Source organism: Ambystoma mexicanum, chromosome 7p (genome assembly GCF_040938575.1).
Source record: "Ambystoma mexicanum isolate Mex_15411 chromosome 7p, UKY_AmexF1_1, whole genome shotgun sequence".
NCBI lineage: Eukaryota > Metazoa > Chordata > Amphibia > Caudata > Ambystomatidae > Ambystoma > Ambystoma mexicanum.
The window spans coordinates 720,210,118-720,237,657 of NC_090939.1; the positions used below are offsets into that span (position 1 = coordinate 720,210,118).

A 27,540-nucleotide genomic window follows, 5' to 3' on the forward strand; every position below is an offset into this window, starting at 1 on the left:
GAGAGGCCTAGGTTTCACAAGGCCGTGGTTTTCACCATATAGTACAGTAGATTTCCGTAATATAACAGTCATCGATGGTTTGTTATACCTAGATTTGCGAGTATATTTGTAGTGGGTGACTGTTAGTATTGAGAATTCCCTCAGTGAGCTATGCTGGTTAACAATCGCATTGATTCTTTCAAGATGGGCGTGTGCTAGCCTGGGCTACTTATCACATTGTTCATGGTATTCTCATGTGTACCGGCGGGCAGGGGCGCTGTGAGAATGTTGCGGGTGTGCCACAGCAAAAGTTGCTGGCTTACTTGGAGTGCTTGTCGGGTGGGAGTGTTGTAGTGGGTGGGTTGATAATGTTTCAGGTGTGCCACAGCGACAGCTGCTGGCTTACCTGGAGTACTTGTCGGCTGGCAGTGTTGTTCAGTAATTGGTGGTGGTATGTCAGGTGAAACCGCTGCGAGAGCTTCCGGTCCCTGTGTTGTGATTGATGCAAGGGAGTTTATTAGTGGTGTATTCTAGGGTGCAATGGATTAGGAGAATATTGGGAAAAGCCAGCTTTTAAGGGCCTTCCTGAATTTCAGGTGGTTTTCAGTGTTGCAAATGTGTAGGGGAAGGAAATTACAGAGTATTGGCGCTTGGACGGAGAAGGAGGAACAGCCAAGGCTTGTGGAGCTGTGGGATGGGATCACTAGGCGAAATGCTGTGCAAGATCTGAGGTCCCTGGAAGGTCGGTGCGTCGAGCAATAGGGAGCCAGTGGAGGATTCGCAAGGTGGGCAGATTAATAAGCAGGCATGTTGCCGTGTTTTGGATTCTTTGGAGTTTCCTTAGTTGGGATGCAGAGCTCCTAAGTAGAGGCAGTTTGCATAGTCTAGGAGGGACAGTATGATGGTGTTGATGGCTGAGAAACGGTGGGGATAGGTGAGGTAGCGGAAAATCCACCTGAGAAGCCGTAGGTGGAAGAAGCAGGTTTTAGATACGCTGGTGCTGTGTTGGGTGAAGGATAACTCTGAGTCCAACTCGCATCCAAGGTTTTTTTACCACATTAGCGAGTTCCCAGTGTTTGTCCTAGTGGTTTGGGCCACGGGATTGGGTGAGGGAGGAGCAATGTTTTCCTACCGACTAGGATTTCGGTTTTCCCAGGGATGAGGATGAGGTGGTGGGTCGTCATCCAGTGGTCAATGTCAGAGAGGCACGATGACAGGTCCGGGCTGCCGTAGCCTACGAAAATTGGGATTTTGAGGATGATCTGGGTATCATCTGCGTAGTTGTAGCAGGTAAGGTTGTACGAGCGGATGATTGCGCAAATGGATTGTATGTACAAGTTGAAGATTAGGGGTAATGTGGACGCTCCTTGGGGAACACCTTAACATACTGGTCGTGATATGGATGTGTACTGGTCAAGGTGCATGATTCGTGACCAATTGCAGATAAAGGATGAGATCCACAAAAGGGCTGTACTTTTAATTCCTAGTGTATGCAGTCTGACTAAAATAATTGAGTGGTCGATGGTATCGAAGGCTGCGGAGAGGTCTAGCAGGATGAGGACCGCGCAGCCGTCTGCATCGGCTGTTCTTTTTAGGTCATCCCAGATAGAGACTAGGGAAGATTCTATTCCCCTCAGTGGTCTGAATCCTGATTGATCTGGGTCTAGGAGGTTGTTGGCTTCAGCAAATTGGCCAAGCTGTTTGTAAGCAGCGCGGTCATGAGTTTGGCGATGAAACGTGTATTGTAGATAGGATGGTAGTTTTGGGGGGAGGAGAGGGTCAAGAGTAGGTTTTTTTTGAGAATCGGTTTGATGTAGGGTGATTTTAGGGCTTTCGGGAAGGATCCTGGTATGAGTGAATGATTAAGGATTGCACGTGCGACGTTACCTGCACAGGGGGAGGATAGTATTTCTTTGAGCATTGAGGGTGGGCACGGGTCTTCAGGGGAGCCTGACGGGTGGCTGACTGCTACAAGCTAGAGGAATTCTTGGTGTGTGATGGGAGAGAATGAGTCAAAAAAATATTGTGATTTTGGGGGATTTTGGGTGGAGGACTGTTGGTGAGTGGGCGTGGCGTTAAGAGTTTTAGTTTAGAGATGATGGTGGTGTGTCTTTCGTTGGTGGCATTGTAGAAAAGGAGCGAGGGTGTCGCATGCGGCTTGGGAGCTTGAAGTGGGCAGGCGGGAGCATGAGGAGAATTTGAATTCAGCTATGATATTATGTAGTTCCTTACTTGGGTTGCAAGCATTTTGGATTCGGTTCCCATAGAATGATTTCTTGATTTTTCTGATTTCTGATCTGTAAATTCTGGTTGTCCTTGCTAGGGCGGTTTTGTTCTGGGCTGTTGGGTCGGCTCTCCAGGCCCGTTCAAGACGGTGTTTAAGATTTTTTAGTGGTATGAGATTGGGGGTGAACCACCTTGACCCTGGTCCAGATCTCTGTGAGGTACGTTTTGACAGGGTGATGGGCATGAGGGCATTTGTAAGCCAGACCTCGAAGGAATATATTGCTGGGCATACTTCCTTGACGAAGAGTGAGTTGAGGGAGTTGCGGAGTGAGAATTGAAGATCTAGGGTGATTACCACTTTGTTCCATAATGGGAAAGTAGAGGGGGGGGGGTTGGTGGTGGTCGTGTGGGGCCTTGGCTGCTGACCACAGTGTTCAGTGCTATGGTGAAAAACAGTGCTGAGTGATCTGTCCACGACAGGGGGTGCGGGAACTGGGTAAATATGTTTGTGGTGCTGAATATTGCATCAAGGCTGTGGCCTCTAGTGTGGGTGGGAGTGGAGATATGGTGTTTCAGGTTGAGTGGTACTAGACTGTCTGTGAGTGATCTGGTCATAGTGTTTGATGGGGAGTCGAACCAAATGTTGAAGTCTCCTAGGATGGTGAGGGTTGGGTGTAGGATGAGGTTGGCGGTCAGTGCTTCACCAAATGTGTCTGCAAAGTTTTTGTTATAGCCTAGGGGTCTGTAGATGAGTAGGAAGCTGTGTGAGGTGGAGGGTGCGAGTTGGGAGTTTTACCAGGAGGGATTCGTAGTCTGTGGTACTGGTGGAGGTGTCCTTGGTTATTAGTTTGAATTGGTCTTTGTGTAGTATTGCAAGCCCCCCTCCCCTTCGTGATCTGTTCCGGACTGTGATAATGTAGCCAGTTTGAAAGTTCTCATGTGAGATGGGTTCGTAGTCATCAGAGAACCAGGTCTCAGTAATGAATAGGATGTCTGTTTTTTTCCATGATGAGGTCATAGACGTGGAGTTTATTTTTGGAAACTGACCTGGCGTTAATGATAGTGTAAGGTATTTGGTATGATGCCTTTGTGGGTAGAGGGTGGGTAGAGTTGGGGGGACTGCAGTGTCTGATGAGGGGACTGGCAGTGTGGGGGGAGTAACAAGGTGGGCATTGGAATATGGAGATGAGGGAGCAATTGGATTGGGGGAACTGGGGGCGGAAGGGAAGAGAGCTAGGACTGGGTTGGGTGAGGGCGGTGAGGTTTTTCTCCTGTACTGCGGTGGTAGTGGTTGTGAACTGGGTAGGAGGACGGGTGATGCTAGTGGGGGCATTAGGTGCCTGTAGTCTTGCCCCTTTCCTTGCATTATGAGCGGTCATGAGTGTGTGGGAGAGAGTGGGCGGTTCTCTGGTGATCGGGCTATTGGCTAGCAAGCTACTCTTGCTGTGCGAAGGCTGGGGAAGTGGGAGTTAGGGGTGATGTGTAGTTGATTGGCGAAAGTGTGAGCGGAAGGAGTCGGGGGTTGGTTGTTGGCGCGGCTGGAGTGTGATGGGCATATTAGGTGTCTCACAGTATTCTCTGGTGTGTTCCGCGGGACGAAGTTCTCTAATCCGTCTCTCTATCTTGCCACTCTTAGATGCGCAGAGCGAGATCTACAGGTGGGGGAGAGTGAGAGAGGCTGAGGCGGGTAGGTGTGGTGAGGGCAGGGGAAAGGAGGGGGTGAGGGATGTGTGTTGAAGGTGCACTGTGGAAGGGGGATGGGATGTGCAATGGTGGAGGTAGGAAATGGCTGCAGTGGGTCTCATTGGGCCTAGTGGTGCACCAGCATGCTGCTCTGTTGTGGCCTGTGAGTGGCATGGCACCTAGTTGACTGTGTTGTGTGGTTGAGGCCTACGTTTCAAATGCATTTTGGGTACAAGATAGAGTACAACTAGTTTTGAGTACAAGAAGGAACACCGCTAGATTTGAGTGTTCCGTATAGTGGGAGAGATTGGCCTCCGTTTCACAATGCTGTATGAGTAGAAGGTAAAACACAACTATATTTCGGAGTCCTGTCTAGTGGGAGTGAGGCCTACCTTTCACAATGCAGTTTGAGTACAAGGTAATACAAAACTAGATTTGAGAACACAACTAGATTTGAGAGCTTTGTATAGAGGGAGAGTGGCCTACTTCTCACAATGCAGTTTGGGCACTAGATAAAACTCCTCTAGCTTTGAGGGTCCTGTATAGTGGGAGAGAGGCCTAGATCTTGCAATGCAGTTTCAGCACAAGATAAAACAGCACTAGATTTGAGGGTCCTGTATAGTGGGAGAGAGGCCTAGGTCTCACAATGCTGTTTGGGCACAAGATAAAACACAACTAGATTTGAGAGACCTCTATAGTGGAAGAGAGGCCTACCTTTCACAATGCATTCTGAGTACAAGGTAATACACAAATAGATTTCAGAACACAACTAGATTTGAGAGCACAACTACATTTCAGAGTCCTGTATAGTGGGAGAGAGCGAGGCAGAGGATAGTACTCACGATATTGGGCCTCATTCCGAGTTTGCAGGTAACTACGCCGCTATTTGTGGCTTGGCTGCCTCCGAACTCATCCAAACTCCGGCCTGGTGAATGGAGTAATTACCGGTCCATTCCGAGGTCAGAGGGACCGGTAATTCCCCATTCACCAGGGCTATTCCCCATTCCCATTTGAGCCCCCATAGGGCTCAATGGGAAGGGGGAAGGCGGCAATAACGGTACCGTAAATTACGGTACCATTATTGACCCCGGAGTCCCTTTGCGGGTCCCTTCCTTTGAGGACCCGCAAAGGGAACTCGTAGCAGGGCGGTAAGGGTTTAACAGCACCGGTCTCATTACCGGTGACCGTTAACCCTTACCGCCCTACTCGGAATGAGGCCCATTGTCCCGGTGTGGGTAAGTTTGCTATGGGGTTGAGTAATTGCTCTATTCCTCACCAAGGCCACTCCTACCTTACAAGTCGATGCTGGTTGACGGCAGGCCACTGGCTTCCGCTGCTGACACCTGCAGACACTTTCTGGAGCCGCCTCAGTTGGAGCTGCCCTTTGCCTCTGGGCCCTTAGCTGCAGAGGGCTGCCGGGCAGAGGGCTGCCCTGGGAAGGTGTGTATTGAGACGCCAATCAGGGTCCAGGGGTGGGCTGGGAGGCAGGAGGGAGAGAGAAGTGGGGGTGCCGGGGACTGCAAGAGGTGCTGGCCAGGTCTGGGGCATAAAACAGTGGCTAAATTAAACAAAGCAAGGCCTAGGAGGGTCGCTGGCCCAATACACTCACCTGCAGATGCTCAAGGTGCAAAACGAGTGTGCAAGGAGACGCCGGTGATTACACCATGCATGGTTTGTAGGATCACCCAATCAGGGTCCGGCGGCAAGGCGGGAGGTGGCAGGGACAAGGAAGTGGAGGTGCTGGGGACTGCGAGGGGCGCGGGCTGGGTCTGTGGCAGAAAACAGTGGCTAAATTAAACAAAGCAAAGCCCAAGAGGGTCACTGGCGTAATACACTCCCCTGCAGACGCTCAAGGTGCAAAACGAGTGTGCAAGGAGACGCTGGTGATTACACCAGGCAAGGTTTGTAGGATCACCCAATCAGGGTCCGGCGGCAAGGTGGGAGGTGGCAGGGACAGGGAAGTGGAGGTGCTGGGGACTGCGAGGGGCGTGGGCTGGGTCTGTGGCAGAAAACAGTGGCTAAATTAAACAAAGCAAAGCCCAAGAGGGTCACTGGCGTAATACACTCACCTGTAGACGCTCAAGGTGCAAAACAAGCGTGCAGGGAGAAGCCGGCGATTACACCAGGCAAGATTTGTAGGATCACCCAATCAGTGTCTGGGGGCGGGGCTGGGAGGTGGGAGGAGGGAGGAAGAGGGAAGTGGAGGTGCCGGCGACCGCGAGGGGCGCGGCCGGGTCAGGGGCAGAAAACAGTGGCTAAATTAAACAAAGCAAAGCCCAAGAGGGTCACTGGCGTAATACACTCACCTGCAGACGCTCAAGGTGCAAAACAAGCGTGCAGGGAGAAGCCGGTGATTACACCAGGCAAGATTTGTAGGATCACCCAATCAGTGTCTGGGGGCGGGGCTGGGAGGTGGGAGGAGGGAGGAAGAGGGAAGTGGAGGTGCCGGCGACCGCGAGGGGCGCGGCCGGGTCAGGGGCAGAAAACAGTGGCTAAATTAAACAAAGCAAGGCCCAGGAGGGTCACTGGCCCAATACACTCACCTGGAGGCGCTCAAGGTGCAAAACGAGCGTGCAGGGAGACGCCAGTGATTACACCAGGCAAGCTTTGTAGGATCACCCATTCAGGGTCCGGGGGCAGGCTGGGAGGCGGGAGAGGGAAGTGGAGATGCCGGGGACTGCGAGGGCACGGGCCGTGTCTGGGGCAGAAAACTGTGGCTAAATTAAACAAAAGAAGGCCCAGGAGGGGCGCTGGCCCAATACCCTCACCTGCAGATGCTCAAGGTGCAAATCGGGCGTTCAGGGAGATGCCAGTGATTACACCAGGCAAGGTTTCTAGGAGCCCCCAAACAGGGTCCGGGGGCAGGCTTGAATGCCGGAGGGAGAGGGAAGTGGAGGTGCTGGGGACTGCAAAGGGCGCAGGCTGGGTCTGGGGCAGAAAATAGTGGCTAAATTAAACAAAAGAAGGCCCAGGAGGGTCGCTGGCCCAATACCCTCACCTGCAGACGCTCAAGGTGCAAATCGGGCGTGCAGGGAGACGCCAGTGATTACACCAGGCAAGGTTTGTAGGATCACCCAATCAGGGTCCGGGGCAGGCTGGGAGGCGGGAGGTGGGAGGGAAAGGGAAGTGGAGGTGCTGCGGACTGCAAGGGGCGTGGGCTGGGTCTGGGACAGAAAACAGTGGCTAAATTAAACAAAGCAATTCCCAGGAGGGTCACTGGCGTAATACAGTCACCTGCAGACGCTCAAGGTGCAAAACGAGTGTGCATGGAGACGCCAGTGATTACACCAGGCAAGGTTTGTAGGATCACCCAATCAGGGTCTGGGGGCGGGCTGGGAGGAGGGAGAGAGAGGGCAGTGGAGGTGCTGGGGACTGCAAGGGGCGCGTGCTGGGTCTGGGGCAGAAAAAAGTCACTAAATTAAACAAAGCAAGGCCCAGGAGGGTGCTGGCCCAATACACTCACCTGAAGACGCTCAAGGTGCAAAACATTTATGTGCAAAGCATATGTGAGTAGGTTCTCATATGGGATTATTGACATATATTGATGAAGCCAGCGGGGACATGTATGGGCACAGCGAGCATGAACATGTTTTTGATAATGGCATATATTGTGGTAAAAAGATATCATGAAAAGTCATAGGAAAACGCTGCTGTGCACTGTAGGGGACTTGCATCTATTGGATTTATTTTTCATGTGTTGCTCTACAAAACCGATTGCAACCTTGTGGCATTTCCCCCAATTACTCACAGAAAATGTACTGTAAAAAGCCCAATTTTAACCTGCTATTTTAAAAATGTTCTCGCTTCAGACCCTCCCCCAGCCCTCATTGGTTGGGTCAGACTCCCTCGCGAAACTCGGTTGCTTAGGAATATTCGTGGGAAACGCGTATGCCCCTCCAATTAGAAAATACTCCAGCCGCCACTGCTAGTACATGTGTGCCAATGTTACTTATCAATTCTGCATTGGCCTTTTGCTCCGGATTCTGACAAGCACCCACAAACAAGGGCAAGGGTAATTTGAGTTTGGAGTGCTGTACCACTGGAAGTGCGTAGGTGGAAAGCTGAGGCAACGCATATGTTTGGGAGCAGGGCCTGGGCCAGAGGCAGGGCTGCACTTGCAGGGCCTGGGCCTGAGGTAGGACTGCACTTGCATGTGTCTGCACATAAAGGTGAGCAAAAAGGGTGATTTTGCATTTTTCCTGAAAGACCGTGACAATATCATATCTTTCTTATGAGAATTCAACACATTTACATGTAAATGGATCATTTCTACAATAGTCACAGCGAACACTTACTCTGCTTTACATAACTTTTCCCAAGCCATGTGGTATTTCACTGGGTCTTCGGCCTTGGTAGAACCTTCCAGCTCTACTGAGTCGATGTACTATGGACGGAAAATATGATAAAACGAATCATAAAATAAATATTAATACATTTGCATATCGACAGAGACTCCCGCTGATGAGATGTATCCCTACATCAACTTTAGAAAACAAAGAGCAAGTACATTAAAGACAACGGTATATCCAGAGGTCCAACGAATGCAAATAAATATGAGATAATGAAGTAGCACATCAGAACCATGGCATTTCGTAATGTTTTCAGTGTAATGGTATCCGATGTTATTAATGCTGGATTACGTATATTCGTACTTTTCACAATACTCACCAATGAACATTGACAGGTGCGAATTTGGCCTCATCACGAGTTGGGCGGTAATGCCGGCGCTATTAGCCCTACCGCCAAACCCCCGGCGGTATTAACGCCGGATCACGGGTTTGGCGGAACGGTTATTGCCCATCCCCCATTGGGCCCATTCGGGAATTCCTCATTTGCCATTGGGCCCGATGGGAACATTTTCGCTATTACCGCCAACGGATTTCCCGCCGGTGGTAAACTCGCCGAAAATCATCAATTTAGGGCCTCATCACGAGTTTGGCGGTAACCTTTAAATCCGGCGGTTGCGCTATTACCGCCGGATTTAAGGGTCCGCCAAATCAGGGCTTCGGTGGATTTCTCCCCAGCTCTGAGTTGGGGAGAAATCCGCTGAAAATTCACGCTATTACCGCCGGCGGGAAATCCGCCAGTGGTAAGAGCACGAAAATTCCCCATTGAGCCCAATGGGGAATGGGGCATCCCCTATTGGGCTCAGTGGAGAATGGGGAATTCCATTACCGCCAAACCTGTGATCCGGCGCTAACAGCACCGGGGGTTTGGCGGTAGGGCTAATACTGCCGGCGCTATCTGCCCTACCGCCGAACTCCCCGGTGCTAATTTCCCGCCGGAGGTATGAGCGCAAATTTTTTCGGCGGATTTCCCCCCAGCTCAGAGCTGGGGCGAAATCCGCCGAGGTCATGATCTGGCGGACCCTTAAATGCAGCGGTAATAGCGCTACCGCCGCATTTAAGGGTTACCACCAGACTCGTGATGAAAGCCCTGCACCGTGTTTTTGCCATCTTTTACGTGGGCGTTTGTTTGATTTGCAATATAGCTATACCATGCTGCCTCGTGCTACTTCTGAGAACTTTGAGATGCTGCAGCACGGTGCACTGCAATAAAATGACATGGTTCTGACAGCCGCAGTCAAATGAGCGAGCAAAGAGCATTTGTGCACCACAGATTGTGGGTCCCCATGCCCAACTTCTCTGAGAGGTTCAAAACAACACAAACACCTTGTTCTATAGGCAGCAACGCAAGGGGGCTCTGAGGGCACTGTCATGCGAAGTGCGCTTTAAACTGAATGTTCCCAACTGAGTGTTGTGCCTGGCCTATGCTTTCTCTCACAGCAGCCCTACCTCCTGTCTTCCACTTTCCTCTCTGGGTTCTGGTGTTAGTGTGAAAGTGAGGTACCACTTAAGCTAGTGCTGGGCTCCACTATGAATGATCTCCCTAAGCAATGGCTTCCCACACACGATCTCTGTTCTCTAGTAATTTCCCTGCATTAAAAGAAGGCAACTCAGTAAACCACACATGGAAGATTATATCAATTAAGAATGACAGGATGCCCTACTAATTTTATAAAAAGCTGCAGGGTTGAGGAGGCTAAATTTACTTAGCGAGGAAAGGAGCACATTAGTTAACTAGGGAATTATTGCTGCCAGTCCAGACAAAAAACAAGAATGTGCGAGTGAGTGTTAAATGTGTGTGAACTTTCCTGAGAATCTCTGGGTAGGATGCCTTGCTTAGCAAAAATTTGCAGATATACTGTCATGGTGTAAGGTACCCTGTTGATCTTAATGGCATTTCAATTTCTTATTTCTTATTTAATTTAGGTGTTTTGTGAAGTTCTACATATTGCCTTGAGGTCTATTCAAAGCAGTTGCACACCTTGTGGACGGTGTCAAAGAGGAAGTTTAGGCCTCATCTTGATATGTGGTTGTGATTATTTTACAAATAGTCTGGTGGTCTGGGACTTTCACCTTAGCCTGGTCACTGGCCACCGTTCTGCTAGTTATTTGTATCAGTCTGTGAAGAAACTTATCCACCAGCTCCCAATAGCCAATAGTGGCTCTTAGAACCTTTCTCTAGTGGACTTAAATTCATAGATTGTTTCTCTCTCTTGTTCTCTCTTGAACATTCTTGAGGAATCTAGAATTTTGATGCTGGATTGTCACATATTTTATGTAAGCATGGTCTGAAAACATTACAAGCTACGGCAAGCTGGCGGTCTGAACATATGTAATCTACTTACTACCGCTTCAGCAGTGGGGCGGCAGGGCAGTGGTGGAGGGAATTTCCTGCAGAGTAAAGAGCTTGGATTTCTAAAGAGGGGGCTGACCTGAGCAGGAGGAGGTTCCCGGTGCAGGCACTGGTGTTATAACGCTCATACGCCAGGAATCCACAGAGCTGCAGCAAGCTTGGATTTCCAAAGAGGGGGCTCGCTTGAGGAGGATGTTCCTGGCGCTGGCATTCGAACGCTCATGCGCCAAGCATCAGCAGGGCATGGGGAGGTATGTGATGGCTGCCAGTACCTGCTGTTCTCAATAATTCCCAGATGTGCCCCTCTGACACTCTTACATCCCACCTTGATCGATCTCCTATAGATACTGCTGGTCCAAGCGGCCCGTAGTGTAGTTAACCCGCTGAGATCAATATCATTGATTTACTTATTTATGCCCTGATGCCTTTGATGACCCGATGACTCAGATAGCAGCCTGGTGTTTGGAGGCTGGTGACGGCCTTGCTTGTGTTGGTTATTTAAGCAATAAGCCCAGAGCAGGGATGGGGGCATTACCACTTCAGGTAATGTCCCGGGGCCTGTGGTTACAGGCCCGAACGAAGCAAGGGCCTTAACAAAGGCCCTGGAGCATTACCTGAAGTGGTAATGCACCCCCTGCGAGAGGCTTATTGCTATTAGGAGCTCAGCCCGTAAAACCAGGGTACTAAAAGCATTTTTCTTTCTGTTCCGAAATGCTCCGGAACAGGAAAAAAAAGTAAAAAATTGGCCACCAGGGAAGGGAAAACGAAATCGATTTTCCCTTTCTATGGTGGCCACTGAAAACAATAAAAAAAAGTAAACAAACAAAATGGCCACCATGGAAAGCGAAAAGGGACTACATGTAGTCCCTTTTCCCTTTCCATGGCGACCATTAAAAAAAATAGGGAAAAAGTGTTTTCAAAAATGGCCGCCATGGAAAGGACAGAAGGAACTAAGTGTAGTTCCTTCCTCCTTTCCATGGCGGCCTGTCGCAGATCGGGAACGGACGCACTGGGTACAGAAGTGTTCCAAATGCATCTGCTCCCAAAATGGACAGAAAAGAAGGTAAGTGTGGTTGGGGGTGTCCCGGGCAGGGAGGGAATTCTGTGAATGGAGGGTTAAGGGGGGGACACTTAATTCATACCCCGGCAGGGGAAGATGGCGGCCTCCAGCCGCGTGGCGGCTCAGAGCAGAGGATTACTGCTGGTAATTCTCCCCATTCTGAGCCTCCTCATTGGCTGAGAGGCTGCCCCCCCCCCCACAGGGTACTAATGATAGATATTGATGTTATCTCAAGGATTTTTGGTAGTGCTTAATTTGTAGTGGTGTTTGCCAGGGCTCAGCCCTGGAACCCATTTCTGAGCCCCAACACGTATTATCTCAGACTCAGTTTGATTATGATGTGGTGTTTTGGCAACTTCATTATTTTAACTGCCAGTAACATAATGAACACCTATAGCATCAAAGCAAAATGTAAATGATGATTGTGTTTAAAGAAACAGTTAAACATTTGTCTCATGTCAAGACACAAGTATGTTATTTTGCCAGCATGGAGAGCAGCTGTGGGTGGTGGCAACAGTGTGTGGGGAGCTGCCCATCCTGAAGTGGCATTGGTGCGTATGAAAATATTTGAGCCCCAGCACTTATTATTTTTTTACAAATTAAGCACTGATTTGCAGTAGCCTAATCAGTGCAAAAAAAGAAAGGAGCCTTAGACTTCATTGTTTGAAATAGAACAAACTATAAAGTAACTAGTGAACCAAGGCCATATGTTCTGGCTTAGTAAACTCAGCAGCCTTACGTTGCAGCTTTGCAGACTTTGTACACTTGCATTCAACACCTGTGTTGGCATGACATTCCGCTGCAAAGGCACAAGCACATATTAAACGGCAGTACAAGTTCTGCCAGGAGATGATGGATCTCCTCAAGTAGGAGAGGTTCAGGAGGCAAAGGTTGGTGGCAAGAGTGTTGTCTATAGGGCGAGAGGCAAACGCGAGCAGCATCCCTGTTGGACGGCCTGTAAGGCACAGGCATTTGAGGTGGTATTTCTCCATTCTTTGCCAAATAGAGATATTCTGACTCCTGCAGGGAATAAATGGCAGAAGTCCACTTCAGAGAGACTTTGCACCGGGAGCTTCAGAGGGCACCGCATATGCAGAAGCACCTCCTCTAGGTGCTGTGCGGTCGCTACCCCTGTAGGGATGACGTTGGCCATGTCTGCCTCAGGGAGCTTGGCTTCTACCATATAAGTGGCTAATATGATATGATATGGCATTGATAACACACCTATACACAAGTGTTTCAAGGAGCAACGAGGCAAGGGAGCGAGAACAGAGGGAGGACAGAGACAACGGTCTTACTAGGCCAGGTGATAGTGAGATCGAGCAAGTGCAAGGGAGGGGAGAGGTGCCAAGGAAAGGGGGCAGTGCTGAACATCTGATCAAACAATACAAGAAGTGCGGCCAGCAGGTGGCAAGTGCAAGGGTAAATGCAGACAACAGGTGTCAAAAAGTGCAGGTAGGGGGACTGTAGGGTTACAGATACAGACCCAAGTGCAAGGTTTGCCGGGAGGCAGTGCAGGTGACCAGTGCAGTATTGGACAGGAAATCAGCAGGGGAGAGGAAGAGAGAAGGCAGAAGCAAAGAGGAAGGTTTTGGGGTGCTTCAGGAACCGGAGATGGTTCTCCTGAAGTTTCAGAGAGGCAGGGAGGCTGCTCTAGAAGGAGACATCAGCTGAAGAAAGAGATCTACCACCAACTCGTTGCTTGGAGAAGCGACTGGCCCTGAGGGAGTTGGAGGAGCAAAGAGTTTGAGTAGGAAGGTATTTACAAAGGGAGAGTTGGAGGTATTGAGGACCCAGGCCCCAGAAGGCCTTGTGGGCAATGCTGATGGTCTTAAACTTAATCCTTGCAGCCACTGGGAGCCAATGCAGAGATTTCAGTGCTGGAGAGATATGATCCCTGGGCTTGAGGCCAAGGACAAGACTCACAGTCCTGTTCTGGATGAGTTGCAGAGGGCAGAGAGTAGAAGTAGGAAGATTTAGAAGAGGTTCTTGCAGTAGTCCAGCTAGAGAGAACCAGAGCTCTAGAGACAGTGAGCTTCTGGGGGAGGGAGAGGAGAGAAAGAATACCTCTGAGGAGGTGCAGTTCGTAGTTTGACTTCTTAGAGAGGTTAGAGATGTGAGGAGAAAAGGAGAGAGTGGAGTCGAAGATGACTCCAAGGCTCTTAGCCTCACAGGTGGCAGCAGGAAGAGGGATAGAGTAGGCCGGCCAGAAAGTGACAGGAAAGGAGGGAGCAGGTGTGCTGATGAGGAGGATCTCCGTCTTACTGGCATTAAAGCAGAGATCGTTGGCGGCACACCACTCCTGGATAGCAGACAGACAGTCAGAGATGAGAGAAGGAGAAGAGGTGGCAGAGGGGAGCTTGAAAACAAGCTGAGTGTCATCTGCATAGCACTGAAGGTTGGGGCAGAGAGTGGCAATGCAATGGGCAAGATGTGCCAGGTATTGGATGAACAGCCAGGAAGAGAAGTTAGACCTGTGGGGAACACCAGAGGTAGAGAATGAGATAGAGGAAAGGAAGGACCCAAGTTGGACCTGAGAGGGTCGATCTGAGAGGAAAGAGGTCAGCTAGGCCAAGGCCTGATCAGTGATACTCAGGTTATCACAGAGACGATTGAGCAGTATGGCATGGTTGACCGTGTCAAAGGCAGAAGAGAGATCAAGTAAGATGAGGACAGAGGGGAGATTAGAATCAAGGTTAGCAAGCAGGTCTTCATGGATGTTCAGGAGAGCAGTTTCCGTGCTTCTGGCTGCTCTAAAGCCAGACTGATGGCCATGTAGACAACCAACAGATTCAGTGTGAAGATTAAGCTGGGAGATGGCCAGCTTTTCCAGGAGTTTTCCAAGGAAAGGAGCGATGGCGATCAGTCGATAGTTTGCCAGGCAGGAGGGGTCGGCTGAGGGTTTCTTCAGAAGAGGGTTCACAAGAGAGTACTTCAGGGGGGAAGGGAAGGCTCCAGTAGTGAAGGAACAGTTGCAGAAGTCAGCCAGGGCAGGAGCGAGGGTGTCAATGTGGTCCTTGATGGTTTTGGAAGAACAGGGAAGAACCTGTTTTGACGAGACCTTCCTATATAAGACTTCTCTAGAGACCTTGTCAGGGGAGTACAGAAAAGAAAAGGCAGAGAAAGAGGGCGGAAGGTTGCAAGAGGGGGGGGGGCATAGGTAGAGGAAAGAGGAGAGGAAGAGAGGGTGGACTGCATGTCCTGGGTTTTAGAGATGAAATGAGAATCCAGAGCCATGGAGAGAGCCTGGGTGGGGACAGGAGAGGTAGAGACTGCAGCAGGATTAGCCAGCTCCTTGCACATTTTAAAGAGTTTGGCTGAGTTGTTAGATGCCGCAGAGACGTAGGGCTTGGATGTGGGCTCTCTTCCTAGTGCAGACAGAGAGACGGTATTGCCTTTGGAGCAGGCGGCAAGCCAGTTTGTCAGAGGATGCACAAGAAGCTAGCCATTTCCTCTCAGCTACCCTGCACTTGTGTTTAAGAGTGACGCGGTCCGAATAGTGCCAGGAGTTGCACTTGGCTTTGGGCTTCAAGCGGATCCTCATGACAGGGGCAAGAAGATCAAGAGTATGAGAGATGGAAGAGTGGAGCATGGAAAGGGCTGTGTCAAGATGTGAGTCAGCCAAAGGAGGAGGAGGGGGAGAGAAAGTGGCGGCGAAAGCCTCAACTGACACACGCTTCATGGGTCGGTTGACTGAGAAGGTAGGTGGCAGTGCTGGAGTTGGCTTGGCCTGAGGGGTAAAGAGGGAGAGGTGGGAGGAAAGGAGAAAGTGATCATTCCAGGAGAGGGGGGTGGTCAGAGGGATAGAGAGATGAGGTCTGTGGAGATTAGAACATCCAGAGTGTGCCCTGCAGAGTGAGTCGGGCCAGAGGGGAAAATATAAAGAGAGAGAGAGTTGCAGAGGTCGCAAAAGAGTCCAGAGGAGGCACAGGAAACATCCAGGTGGATGTTGAAGTTTCCAAGAAATAGGAGTTGAGTGGTTGATGCCAGGAGGGAGGAGGAGAGGTCCGCCCACTCAGAGAGGAAGGAGGTGATCTGACCAGGTGGCTGATAGATAGCAGCCTTGGTAAGAGAGTGGCCAGGAGAGAGAGAGAGCCTAAAGACAAGGCATTCGAAAGAGGAGTAGGCCTGCACAGGAATGACAGAGGCAGGAATCCACTCTGGGAAGATAAAGGTTACACCCCCTTCGGAGCGGTTGGATCTAGGCGCGGAGAGGTTCTTGTAGCCATCTGGGAGGAGAGTATCAACGCTTGTGACAGAGCTGGAAGTGAATCATGTCTCAGTGAGACTGAGGACATCGAGGTCAAGTTCTTCCAGGAGGCGTCAGATGTCAGAGGAGTATTTGACAGCTTAGCATGAGTTGAAAGTGGTAATATGGAGAACGTTATATATGTATACACAAAGGAGATCAGGTATGAAACCTTAGATAGTTGGAATGCTCAACTGTCTGAAAAAGGATGACCAATAATCACCCATACCTTTAAGTCCTGACAAAATGGACTAGGATTATAACACAGAACTTTTTTGACATTAAATCTTTTTAATTTTTATATTCAATACTCAATAAAACATTGGTGTACCAACTTGTTATAAATCTTTCCTGTAACCCAAGATGTATGACCCACATGGTGGGTATAACACCAATCTAATGGGAACATATACCACAAAACTTCTTTACAACATTAAAAATTTCACATACACATAACATTTAACATCCGCTAGACATTTAAACAATGTGTCGATTATCAACATATCCCGACATGTTTCAGTTCTTCAGGCTTTTAAATGCTAGAACTTTCTTCAGGGGAGAACCATATTTCATAAGTTTTCACCACCATGTGATCCTGAGTCAACAAGAAAGATAATCCATGTGAGGAGTCACCTACAAATGACACCCAAAACAATGAATATCAGACAGTGAGCCAAAAGGTCATCAATAACAAAAAGCCCATCTGGGCATCACAACATTTGGCCAAAACAAGCTTGCCACGGAAGGCCAAAACTTGGTCTTCCTCTTCGAACTACAAACTACTGTACCTCTTTGAATGATGGTCAGTAGCGTCGGGGACACAGTCCCATGAAATAGCGACAAAACTTCTTAAATCAAGTTTTTCTTCAGTAAATGGGCACTTCAAGTCGCCCTACTGGATCTACAACCTGCATTGTCAGTGAAAACAAACATCACACACTTGGACTGTCACCGCTATATCTACTAGTACCACACACCAGTAAGAAGAAACCACACCAAGTGATGCTATAATGCCACCTTGACAAAAATGTGACTCGACACTTTTACACCAAATCAGGAGAAACACCCAAGTGTATTCCATCACCCCTAAAGTATACACATATGTTACCTCTGTTAGGCTATATTGCTGGGACCCGTTCACAAAATCACCATATACGGCACCACAAATGGAAAGCAACACCGCATAAGTACTGCACATGGAGAGAAAAAAAGAGAAACGGAGACACGGACAAAAATCACCCTATGTCCACATTACGAGAAAAAAAATTGAGAAAAAATCGTCCTAAACTAAAAAGTAATAGTAGTCTCAGGAGTCAGAAAACCTAAGCATCTTACCTATGGCGGATGCCGTCAAATTACTTCGAACCGTAGACCCCGTACATCGCCCAGCCTCCGTCCTGGTAGCACAGCAGACTCACTCTACCAGCGTGATGTAGCACGTGACTAAAGTTCGTGAAAGCACGTTACGTAAAGATACAAAGGAGTATAGACATAGAAAATGGACTAACCAATGCTTAATGCAACAGCTGGCGGTACAGAAAAGGGACTGAAAATGCCGGCACAGTTATTGGCCACGGTTATTGGCCACGGTGAAAACCTTAAACGCCTGCAGCGAAGCCCAACAATAATCTTCTGCATCATAGTACCAACAAATAATAAAATGCGGCAAGGGGCGTGTGCGTCAAAACGCAGGAGGGTAAATTGCGAGGATTACTGTAATTACGGCAGGACCCTCAAATGGACTGTAAAAGTACCCAAAATCACAAAACAAGTTTCAAGAAAGTTTAAAGGGGTCACCACGACCCACATGAAAACCCAATTACAGGGATGTCAAAGCAAGGCACAATCCTGCGTGGGACATTCTGCCGGTTCTGATACATGGCAGGAAAACAGAGGTATAAGGATAGAGACATATCAAGGCATGTATTTAATACAAAGTTTCTAGCATCAAATCAGCAGCTACAGATGTCAACAACCCATGGAAGTTAGAAAAAAGTTTAAAATAACATGCAAAGTGGATGTTTTTCTTTGGTAGCTAAGCAAGGGAGAAAAAACCAGATTAACATAGACATATATGTTGACGTATAACACCATATGTTAGATTATTCATATATATCACAGATGTACATGATGCCATGCCACCTCTTCGTTGAGCCCTTTAATATGGCTCTGACATATAAATATCATCTTCTGTTCAAAGGTGGAGAGTCTCCTATCTGTCTCCTGTTTATTGGAACCATGGATTTTTTTTAAGAATAACCCAACTCCATAAAATGTTTCACCATCGGGGCTGCAATAACTTTATTTTTATTTTTGCATGTTATTTTAAACTTTTTTCCAACTTCCATGGGTTGTTGACATCTGTAGCTGCTGATTTGATGCTAGAAACTTTGTATTAAATTCATGCCTTGATATGTCTCTATCCTTAAACCTCTGTTTTCCTGCCATGTGATCAGAACCGGCAGAATGTCCCACGCAGGATTGTGCCTTGCTTTGACATCCCTGTAATTGGGTTTTCGTGTGGGTCGTGGTGACCCCTTTAAACTTTCTTGAAACTTGTTTTGTGATTTTGGGTACTTTTACAGTCCATTTGAGGGTCCTGCCTTAATTACAGTAATCCTCGCAATTTACCCTCCTGCGTTTTGACGCACACGCCCCTTGCCGCATTTTATTATTTGTTGGTACTACGATGCAGAAGATTATTGTTGGGCTTCGCTGCAGGCGTTTAAGGTTTTCACCGTGGCCAATAACCATGGCCAATAACTGTGCGGGCATTTTCAGTCCCTTTTCTGTACCGCCAGCTGTTGCATTAAGCATCGGTTAGTCCATTTTCTATGTCTATACACCTTCGTATCTTTACGGAACGTCCTTTCACGAACTTTAGTCACGTGCTACATCACGCTGGTAGAGTGAGTCTGCTGTGCTACCAGGACGGAGGCTGGGCGATGTCTAGGGTCTACGGTTCAAAGTAATTTGACGGCATCCGCCATAGGTAAGATGCTTAAGTTTTCTGACTCCTGAGACTACTATTACTTTTTAGTTTTGGACGATTTTTTCTCAATTTTTTTTTCTCGTAATGTGGACATAGGGTGACTTTTGTCCGTGTCTCCGTTTCTCTTTCTTTCTCTCCATGTGCAGTACTTATGCGGTGTTGCTTTCCATTTGTGGTGCCGTATATGTTGATTTTGTGAACGGGTCCCAGCAATATAGCCTAACAGAGGTAACATATGTGTATACTTTAGGGGTGATGGAATACACCTGGGTGTTTCTCCTGATTTGGTGTAAAAGTGTGGAGTCACATTTTTGTCAAGGTGGCATTATAGCATCACTTGGTGTGGTTTCTCCTTACTGGTGTGTGGTACTAGTAGATATAGCGGTGACAGTCCAAGTGTGTGATGTTTGTTTTCACTCACAATGCAGGTTGTAGATCCAGTAGGGCGACTTGAAGTGCCCATTTACCGAAGAAAAACTTGATTTAAGAAGTTTTGTCGCTACTTCACGGGACTGTGTCCCCGACGCTACTGACCATCATTCAAAGAGGTACAGTAGTTTGTAGTTCGAAGGGGAAGACCACGTTTTTGGCCTTCCTTGGCGAGCTTGTTTTGGGCAAATGTTGTGATGCCCAGATGGGCTTTTTGTTATTGATAACCTTTTGGCTCACTGTCTGATATTCGTTGTTTTGGGTGTCGTTTGTAGGTGACTCCTCGCATGGATTATCTTTCTTGTTGACTCAGGATCACATGGTGGTGAAAACTTATGAAATATGGTTCTCCCCTGAAGAAAGTTCTAGCATTTAAAAGCCTGAAGAACTGAAACATGTCGGGATATGTTGATAATCGACACATTGTTTAAATGTCTAGCGGATGTTAAATGTTATGTGTATGTGAAATTTTTAATGTTGTAAACAAGTTTTGTGGTATATGTTCCCATTAGATTGGTGTTATACCCACCATGTGGTTCATAAATCTTGGGTTACAGGAAAGTTTTATAACAAGTTGGTACAACAATGATTTATTGAGTATTGAATATAAAAATTAAAAAGATTTAATGTCAAAAAAGTTCAGTGTTATAATCCTAGTCCATTTTGTCAGGACTTAAAGGTATGGGTGATTATTGGTCATCCTTTTTCAGACAGATGAGCATTCCAACTATCTAAGGTTTCATACCTGATCTCCTTTGTGTATATATATTTATCGTCTACCCCGGACAGTGGACCTAGGTCTTCTACGGGGCAAAGCAATCTTATGTATAATGAATATGGAGAACGTTGCCAGCCTTGAAAGACTTCCAGGGAGGGGTACAAATCAGAGGTACGCCCTGCAGAGGTGTAGAAGGTGCCGGGGGGGACAGAAAAGAAAGCAGGAGAGGGCAAGGGAGCCAAGGAGGAAGCAGAGGGGGAGGAAAGGGAGACAAGGGAGCCAAGGAAGGGAGAAAATGGACATCAGGAGAAGAAAGGAAATTGATGAGTTGCAGGAAGCGTCTATCAAAGAGAAGAAGGTTGGCCTGAGGGCCTTGGACCAAGACGGATCCATTAAGGTAAACATTAATGTTGAACTTAGAGGAGTGGAAGGGGGGCCAGAAGGGCTTCCCACCATGTGCCACCATTAATGGGAGAAGAAGAGAAAGGAGAGAGCACAGAGACAATATGAAGAGTACATAGCACTGGTGAGTGAACGACAAAGAGGATTTCGGTGAGGGTCTGTCTGGAGGATCCACTGGTATATGTGTCAATGATCGGGATGCCTGGGTTGGAGACCAGGATATCCTTTTTTAACTTCTTCCTACCAGAAAGTGAGGAGAGTAGGATAGTCGAAAGAGAAGCAGTTTGAAAAGATAGGAGAAACAGAGAGCACCATAGAGTAGGTGGGGGAAGAGGAGAGAGGGGTGGAGGGAAGGGTAGGGGGAAACAGTAGGCACGGTCACAAGGAGGGGTGCAAGCAGACGAGACAGCTAAAAGAAAACCTAGTGGAGGGAGGAGCACAGCAGAACACAGAACAGTATGCAAAAGAACAAAGCAGTTGATAATTGGAAACCTAGAAGAAGGAAGAGTGCAGCAGAACCCAAAGCAGCACAATGCAAAAAAAAAACAGGGAAGTTGGTGAGGAAAAAAACAAAGAGCAGAGCATTCAACACATGATAACCTAGAAGAGGGAAGAATACAACAGAACACACGCAATACAATATAAAACAGGGAAGTCAGTGAGGAAAAACACAAAGGTAATTTACAACGAGCAGAGCAGTCAACCAATGGTAACGTAGAGGAGGGAAGAATACAACAGAACACAAAGCAACATAATGCAAAACAGGGTAATCAGTGAGGAAAAACACAAAAACAGTATACAAAGAACAAAAGCAGTCAACAGATGATAACCTAGAGGAGGGAAGAATAAAACAGAACACAGAGCAATACCATGCAACACAGGGCAGGCAATGAGGAAGAGCAAAGGGCGTGTGGGAGCAGCACTATAGAGAAGGGGAGCACAAGGCACGCGTGGTCGGGAGTTGCGAGGGACCAGTGGTCGAGATGCGCGATTCGACTACCCAAGGATGGAAGTGCGAGGAACCAGGGGAGTTGCTAGGTCTGGAAAAGACCCGGGGCTAAGCTGATGTCGGAACTGTTGGGACTGGGGGCTAGCTAGTATTTTGGCTGTAGCTCCTGAGATTCTATCCGGGGCTACAACCAAAATATGAGGGGCTACAGGCCCCTTAGGCCCCCCCTAGCAATGCCCCTGTGAGGAACACAAAGGTCTGGGAGTTGCAAGGGGCCACGCAGTCGTGTACGCGCTGCTGCGAGTGAAACCAGAGTGGAGGTGCGAGGAACAATGCGATCAGGGATTGTGAGGGGACCACGCAGGCTAAGGTGCACAGGCGTGAGCAAGGCCGAGGATGGAAGGGTGCAAGACGCACGAATATCCAGGCGGTTCAGAGGAACGCACTGACGCAGATGTGGCCAAGGATGGAGAGGGTGCTAGTGCACACGCGATCATCGTGTGAATGCGAGGCACCACGCAAGTCAGGGGCACGCAGGAAGGCCAGGAAGGAGAGGGCAATGCGGCAAAGGGACAAAAACCCCAACCCCTGCTTGCCGGTCATTGTTGCTGCACTACAAGCCCAGTGACTTGGCAGTCACCTTAGCAGCTTGACATTTCTGAAGTGACTCATCAGCCTTGGTGCCAAACAAGTTGATGCCATTGTAGGGCATGTCCAAAAGTTTGTTCTGGACATCCGTAGCAAACCCTGACGTCCTCACCCAAGAAAAACGCAGCCGGACCATTCTGGTGGCCATCGTCCCAGCATTACAGTCTTCAGTGTCCAGGTCAGACTACAAAATTTGATGGGAGACCTCCTTGCTGTCTGCAATAAGGGCCTTAATCACATCCCACATCTCCCCCTTGTGGGTGCTCAGCCACCTCGGTCATCGCCGACCACAGGCTAAAAGAAAATGTGGCCAAGGTACAAGAGGTGTTGACTCACCGGAGACCTAGCCTGGAAAAGCCGAAAATATTCCTGCCCTATGCGTCCGACCTTTTGCTCTCCCTATCAGGGGACAAATTGGAAAAGAGGTGGTCTTAAAGTTTGCTAGAGCAGCCTGTACCACCAAACTCTCCAGGGAAACATGGGTAGAAAGAAATAAGGAGTCTGAAGGCACCGGCCTGTGCTTCTTTGCAGGTCACGATACACTGTGAGGACTGATGCCGGCTTGGCCCACTGTTCCAACACTGGCCCCTCCATTGTCTGGTTGAAGGGCAACAAAATCTTCTTTTTAGGGCCCTCGTCAAAGATGTCTGTCAGGTCATACTGCACACTAGACTGTGAAGGGACTGGTAGCCCCAAGGTATCAACTTCCTTTGCCATCAGGCACTGGAAAGCTGCCTTTGGCTTGCCAGGGGTTGCAGCAGGGATCATGTCCAACACTGGCAAGGTGTCCATGCCACTTGCCTCCTGCAAGTTGGCTGCCAGGTCCACCAAGTCACCCTGTTCTCCATATAACACCTCTGGGTAGTCTCTCACTTCTCTGAGATGGACAGGATCCAGCCCGAAAGGCAGAGGATCCCCTTCCTTATCAAACATGTCCACTAACTAGGACATATATGCCCTTCTGATGGGTGGAAGGAACTATTTCGTGACTACGACATTGTCATTACTGCTGGACTCGGACAATAGGATAGGGAACCAATGTCCTCAGATGGAATGGTGTGCCCCCTCATCGCAATCGGGTTTTGTCTCACTGCGTACTCCCTGCCAGCTCTACGAAGCAAAGTGGACCTGTCAGCTTGACCAAAGCCATTGCCGCCAGGGCCGAAGCTGATGGCAGCAATTTAGTAACCACTGGCATCAGGGCTGGGGCCATCAATGCCAGGGGCTTTGGCAAAGATGTCTAGAATTCGGTAGGAAAAAGGAACATGTGGGGCCCTTCCTCACAGTTCTACTTGGAGTGCTGGCTCCTCTTCTTTGAAGATGAAGATGAGTAATGCTGAGAAGAACCGCTGGGTGATCTTGACCTCTTGCAGTGCTTCTTCTTTTTGCCCTTCCGAACAGGGGATTGTTCCTCCATGCCACGATACGTGCATGGTGACCTTGAACAGGTCAGCTTATCCCACTCCCCCTTGTGTAGGAAGGTGAAGAGTTTTGCTTCACATTTTCAAAGCGCCTTCGGGTGCATTGATTGGCATGGCGCACAGTCCTGTGTGTTGTGGTTTTCACCAAGGCAGTAAAGGCATATGGGTTGTGGGTCTGATATGGAAATCTGATACCCACAATCCATGCATGGTTTGAACCCTGAAGACCTTTCTGGATTCAGCATCAAGACGAACTCGAGAGACGTGGGAACAAATTCCATAACAAATAAACTTAAGAGCGGCGTTGCTAGGCTTTCCAGTCCCTTACACGTTGAAGGGTACCATCTGTACCAATCAATGGCCAATAGAGGCCATAATGGTAGACCTTCCGGGGGGCTCATTATTGGAGTGAGCCAAACAATAAATCCTGCTTCGTGGTCCCCATGTGAGTTGGGGACTATGCCCAGGCAGTAGAACTCTGGTCTGAAGATAGAGGGGAGACCTGGCGGATGCTGCTTGTGAACATATACATACTCCCTTGTTTGATGCACTTCAAGGAGGTTCAAGACTTACTGGAGAAGGCCAGGGGCCCCGGCTGAATATCTAATTCTAGTGGGTGGTGACTTTTACTGTAGGTGCCAAGACAAATTGTAATGCGACCCCTGTAGGAATGTTGTAAAACAGTGTGAGATGTCACAGGGGACGGGTAACAGAAAGGGAACACAGTGGGTTTAGTTCCTGAGAAATTGGGACCTGGTCATGATGAACAGTAGAACCAGGGGGGATATTTTGAGAAAATATATGTGTGGGGAAATGGCAGGCAGTCAACCCTCGACTACTTCTTTGGGAATAACGCCTGCCTGATGACTACCAAAGAACTGAGGGTGACAGCCAATGATTCAAGTGATCACGAAATGTTGTTGCTTACTACTGACCTGCATCCTACGGTATATAACCTTCGCTGGTGCATGGGGCTATTGCCAAATCATGGTGGTAATCATATTTCTTGGTCTGTTAGACAACTGCATAATGTGGGAACATTTGTGGTGGAGTTGCCCAGAAGTACTATAGAGGATTTGGGAGCACTTGGTGGTAATGAAATTGAACAGTGGTTTAAGGACCTAGCTGCAATAACTGGATCCTGACCTAGGGAACCTCTTGCTACCTGTCTTAACATGAAGAACAAATTTGACCCCATCCGCGATGCTAAAACAGTGATGCGTAGGAAAAAAAGAGGAGCACGAGGTGAACAGTGCCCGATGCCTGAGCTGATTGGAAGGGTGAAGTTAATCAAAAGCAACTACAGGGGTTGGCTTAAGCGATAGAAGCGTTCTATCCCTAATGTTCAATGGCAAAGTATGATTACGGTACTCTGTAGTGGTAACACTAGGAATATATGGGTCACTTTAGCTAGGGCTAAGGAGGATCATGGAGTTAACATGTTGAACCCTATCCAGGATGCTCTGTTGATCAAGCACCTAAGTGAGAAAGGAGGCTCATTGGTAGAGGTTTACCCCACTCAATACATGCTGGGTGGTTGGCCGCTTAAAATAGAGGAAAAGGAGATCAAAATCATCATTGGGAAGCTTAAGAGTTCAAGGGCCCCCAGGCTGAACGCCTAGCAAATGTTGTCTTAAAACAAAATCCTAGGACGTGGGCAAGAATTCTTAAAATCCTTTATGATAGGGTGTGCCAAGCACAAGCGATCCCAATTTCATTGCAGCAGGCCATGCTTGTGCCGGTCTATCAAAAAGGAGACCGATCTTTGCCAGAAAACTATAGGCTTCTGTCACTATTGGATGTCACTGGGAAAATCTTTGCCACATTCGTCTCGAGGGCACTGCAGAACTGGGTTGAAAAGTCCCAATTGTTACATCTAACGCAAATGGGATTCCACCCAGGGTGCAGTACAGTGCACAACCTGAGGATTATGGACGCACTATTCCATAGAGCATCTGCCCCAGGGGGGTCCACGTTATATGTCATCTACATGGACTTCCAGCTGGCCTTTTATAGCGTTAATCATGGAAAATGGTCAAAAATGGAAAATGGGGTGTCCCCAGTGGCTCCTTAATGTCTTAAAGGGTCGCCAAGCATGTGTGCACTTAGACAACCAGGGGGACGTGACTAAACCAATTAGGATACTAAGGGGGGTAAAGCAGGGTTGCATCCTGGCTCAACTTCTGTACAATACATTTATGGCAGATCGGCCTCAGTTTTTTAACCCAGGGGTTGGGTGATTGTTTGATACTGTGTATGTTATACGCTGATTACTTGTTTATGTTCAATCACACATATACGGGTGCACGAGCCATGTTTGACATTTTAGTAAAATACGCAAATGAAAACGAGCTAACGAGCATCAATATGGGAAAAACAAAGGTATTGGTGGTTGCACCTAAAAAGGTCAACCGCCCGAAATTTGATACTGGTCTGGGGACTCTAGAATATGCAGAGTCGTACCCTTACTTGGGCCTGGATATGAGCGCTAGCAGGTCTTATGGCCAAGGTGGCCAAGGTGATAAAGGCTCGCTTTTTGACTCACTTGGTAGCAAAATGTTCAAATGAAATGGCCGGTTACTCCCTGGAAGGTATAATGAACATATTCACTCAGTGCTTCTGCCCCATGGTCCTATATGGCCTCGGGGTCTTAGCCATGGGAGACCTTAAATGGTTGGAAAACATCAAGGGTTACTTTTGGAAACAAATATTAAAGCTGCGCCCCTTCGACTCCATTGAGTATTTTAGATTGGAGTTGGTACGGGTATCCCTGAAGGGTCAATTGCTAATTAGGCAAGTATTGCTCCATATAAAAATCTACTCTCAACCCAAATGCCAACTATTGGCTCTACTGGTGCACGGTAATGGAATTGGGCCCAAGTGCAGCAGAGCCGAATTTGACCAGATGATCACCAAGTTGTACGAGAACATTGGTTGGCTACCCGACTTCAAACGTGGTACTAGTTTCTCCACACTAAAATACCTATTTAAAAGTAAACTCCACAAATGGGATTGGACGAATAATTATACGCATTTATCCTCATTGAGCACTTATAAGTATGTATCCGATGTTACCCATCTGTTTCTTCAAGCCCAAAGATCTCTGCGGCAGTGCCCTAGTCCCGCGATACAGTACTTCTTACTTAGGCTGTGGATAAACCAATTACCGCTGCAGGTTTTCCTCAGTGCAGGGAGAACATTCCGGTATCTTTGTGGCTTTGTCGATTATGTAAAGTCCTGGGGGCTTTGGAAAATGCAAAACATCTATTCACTGAGTGCAAATCGCTTGGTTCGGCATACATGACCATATTGGGGCCTTTTGTGCACGACAACGACTCTATAAAACAGGTGGACTTTTGGAATTATTGTATTAATACTGAGGGCTTGATTCCCAACATGGTGCAGTGAACATGCTAAATAGCACGATTCACTGCGCCATTTCGTGACGCCCAGGCTCCATTGCTATTCTGAAGTGGGCCTGGGCATCATCGGAAAGCACGACAGTGCTTTGGTTAATATCTGCCTGTTTCCTTTGGAAACAGGCGGATGAAGATCTTGGCAGCAGTTTTGCTAAATAAAGAGGAAATCGTTGTTTAATGAAACTGCTGCCGACAATCAAAACAAAAGCATGTGCTGCCTGGAGCCCTGCCAGTGGAGTGACGCCTGTGGCAGCCTGCTGGTTTTCAGAGCGTACCACCATAACACAGCATCTGAAATAAGTATGTACTCCCAGGCTGCTGCCTACCAGCTCTATGTGGTTATATTCTGTGAAGTTAGGTAATTGAATTGGGTGTTAACTTGAAGTATACATTTTAAACATTACTCCAGTGGTGCTAACAATGTATGTTTTGTATTTTCCTGAAATGTCAGTATTATTTTTGAAACTTGTAAAATCCTACATCTTTTTGGTCACATATAATGTTGGCAAGTATGAATTTCTCACCCACCTCACACACAAAAAGAACTGCTTCTTGTGGCACTCCTCCGTACGGCACCAATTGTGTGCCGGAGTTCAGCGGCAATTTCGAGCGCTTGCAATATTGGAGGAGTGCCACAAGAATAACCATGCAAAGGCATGATTAACG

At 48.1% G+C, this 27,540-nt stretch overlaps 1 protein-coding gene across 6 annotated transcripts in view; it reads right to left on the reverse strand.

The window, feature by feature from the left end:
- Positions 1-27,540, reverse strand: part of CTPS2 (CTP synthase 2) — a 2,467,148-nt gene that overhangs the window by 1,016,122 nt on the left and 1,423,486 nt on the right. For all 6 annotated transcript variants that reach the window (XM_069636801.1, XM_069636799.1, XM_069636802.1 and 3 more), the window contains one exon: positions 8,184-8,272. In XM_069636801.1, the coding sequence (XP_069492902.1) occupies positions 8,184-8,272 (89 nt within the window). The remainder of the gene's footprint in view (positions 1-8,183; positions 8,273-27,540) is intronic.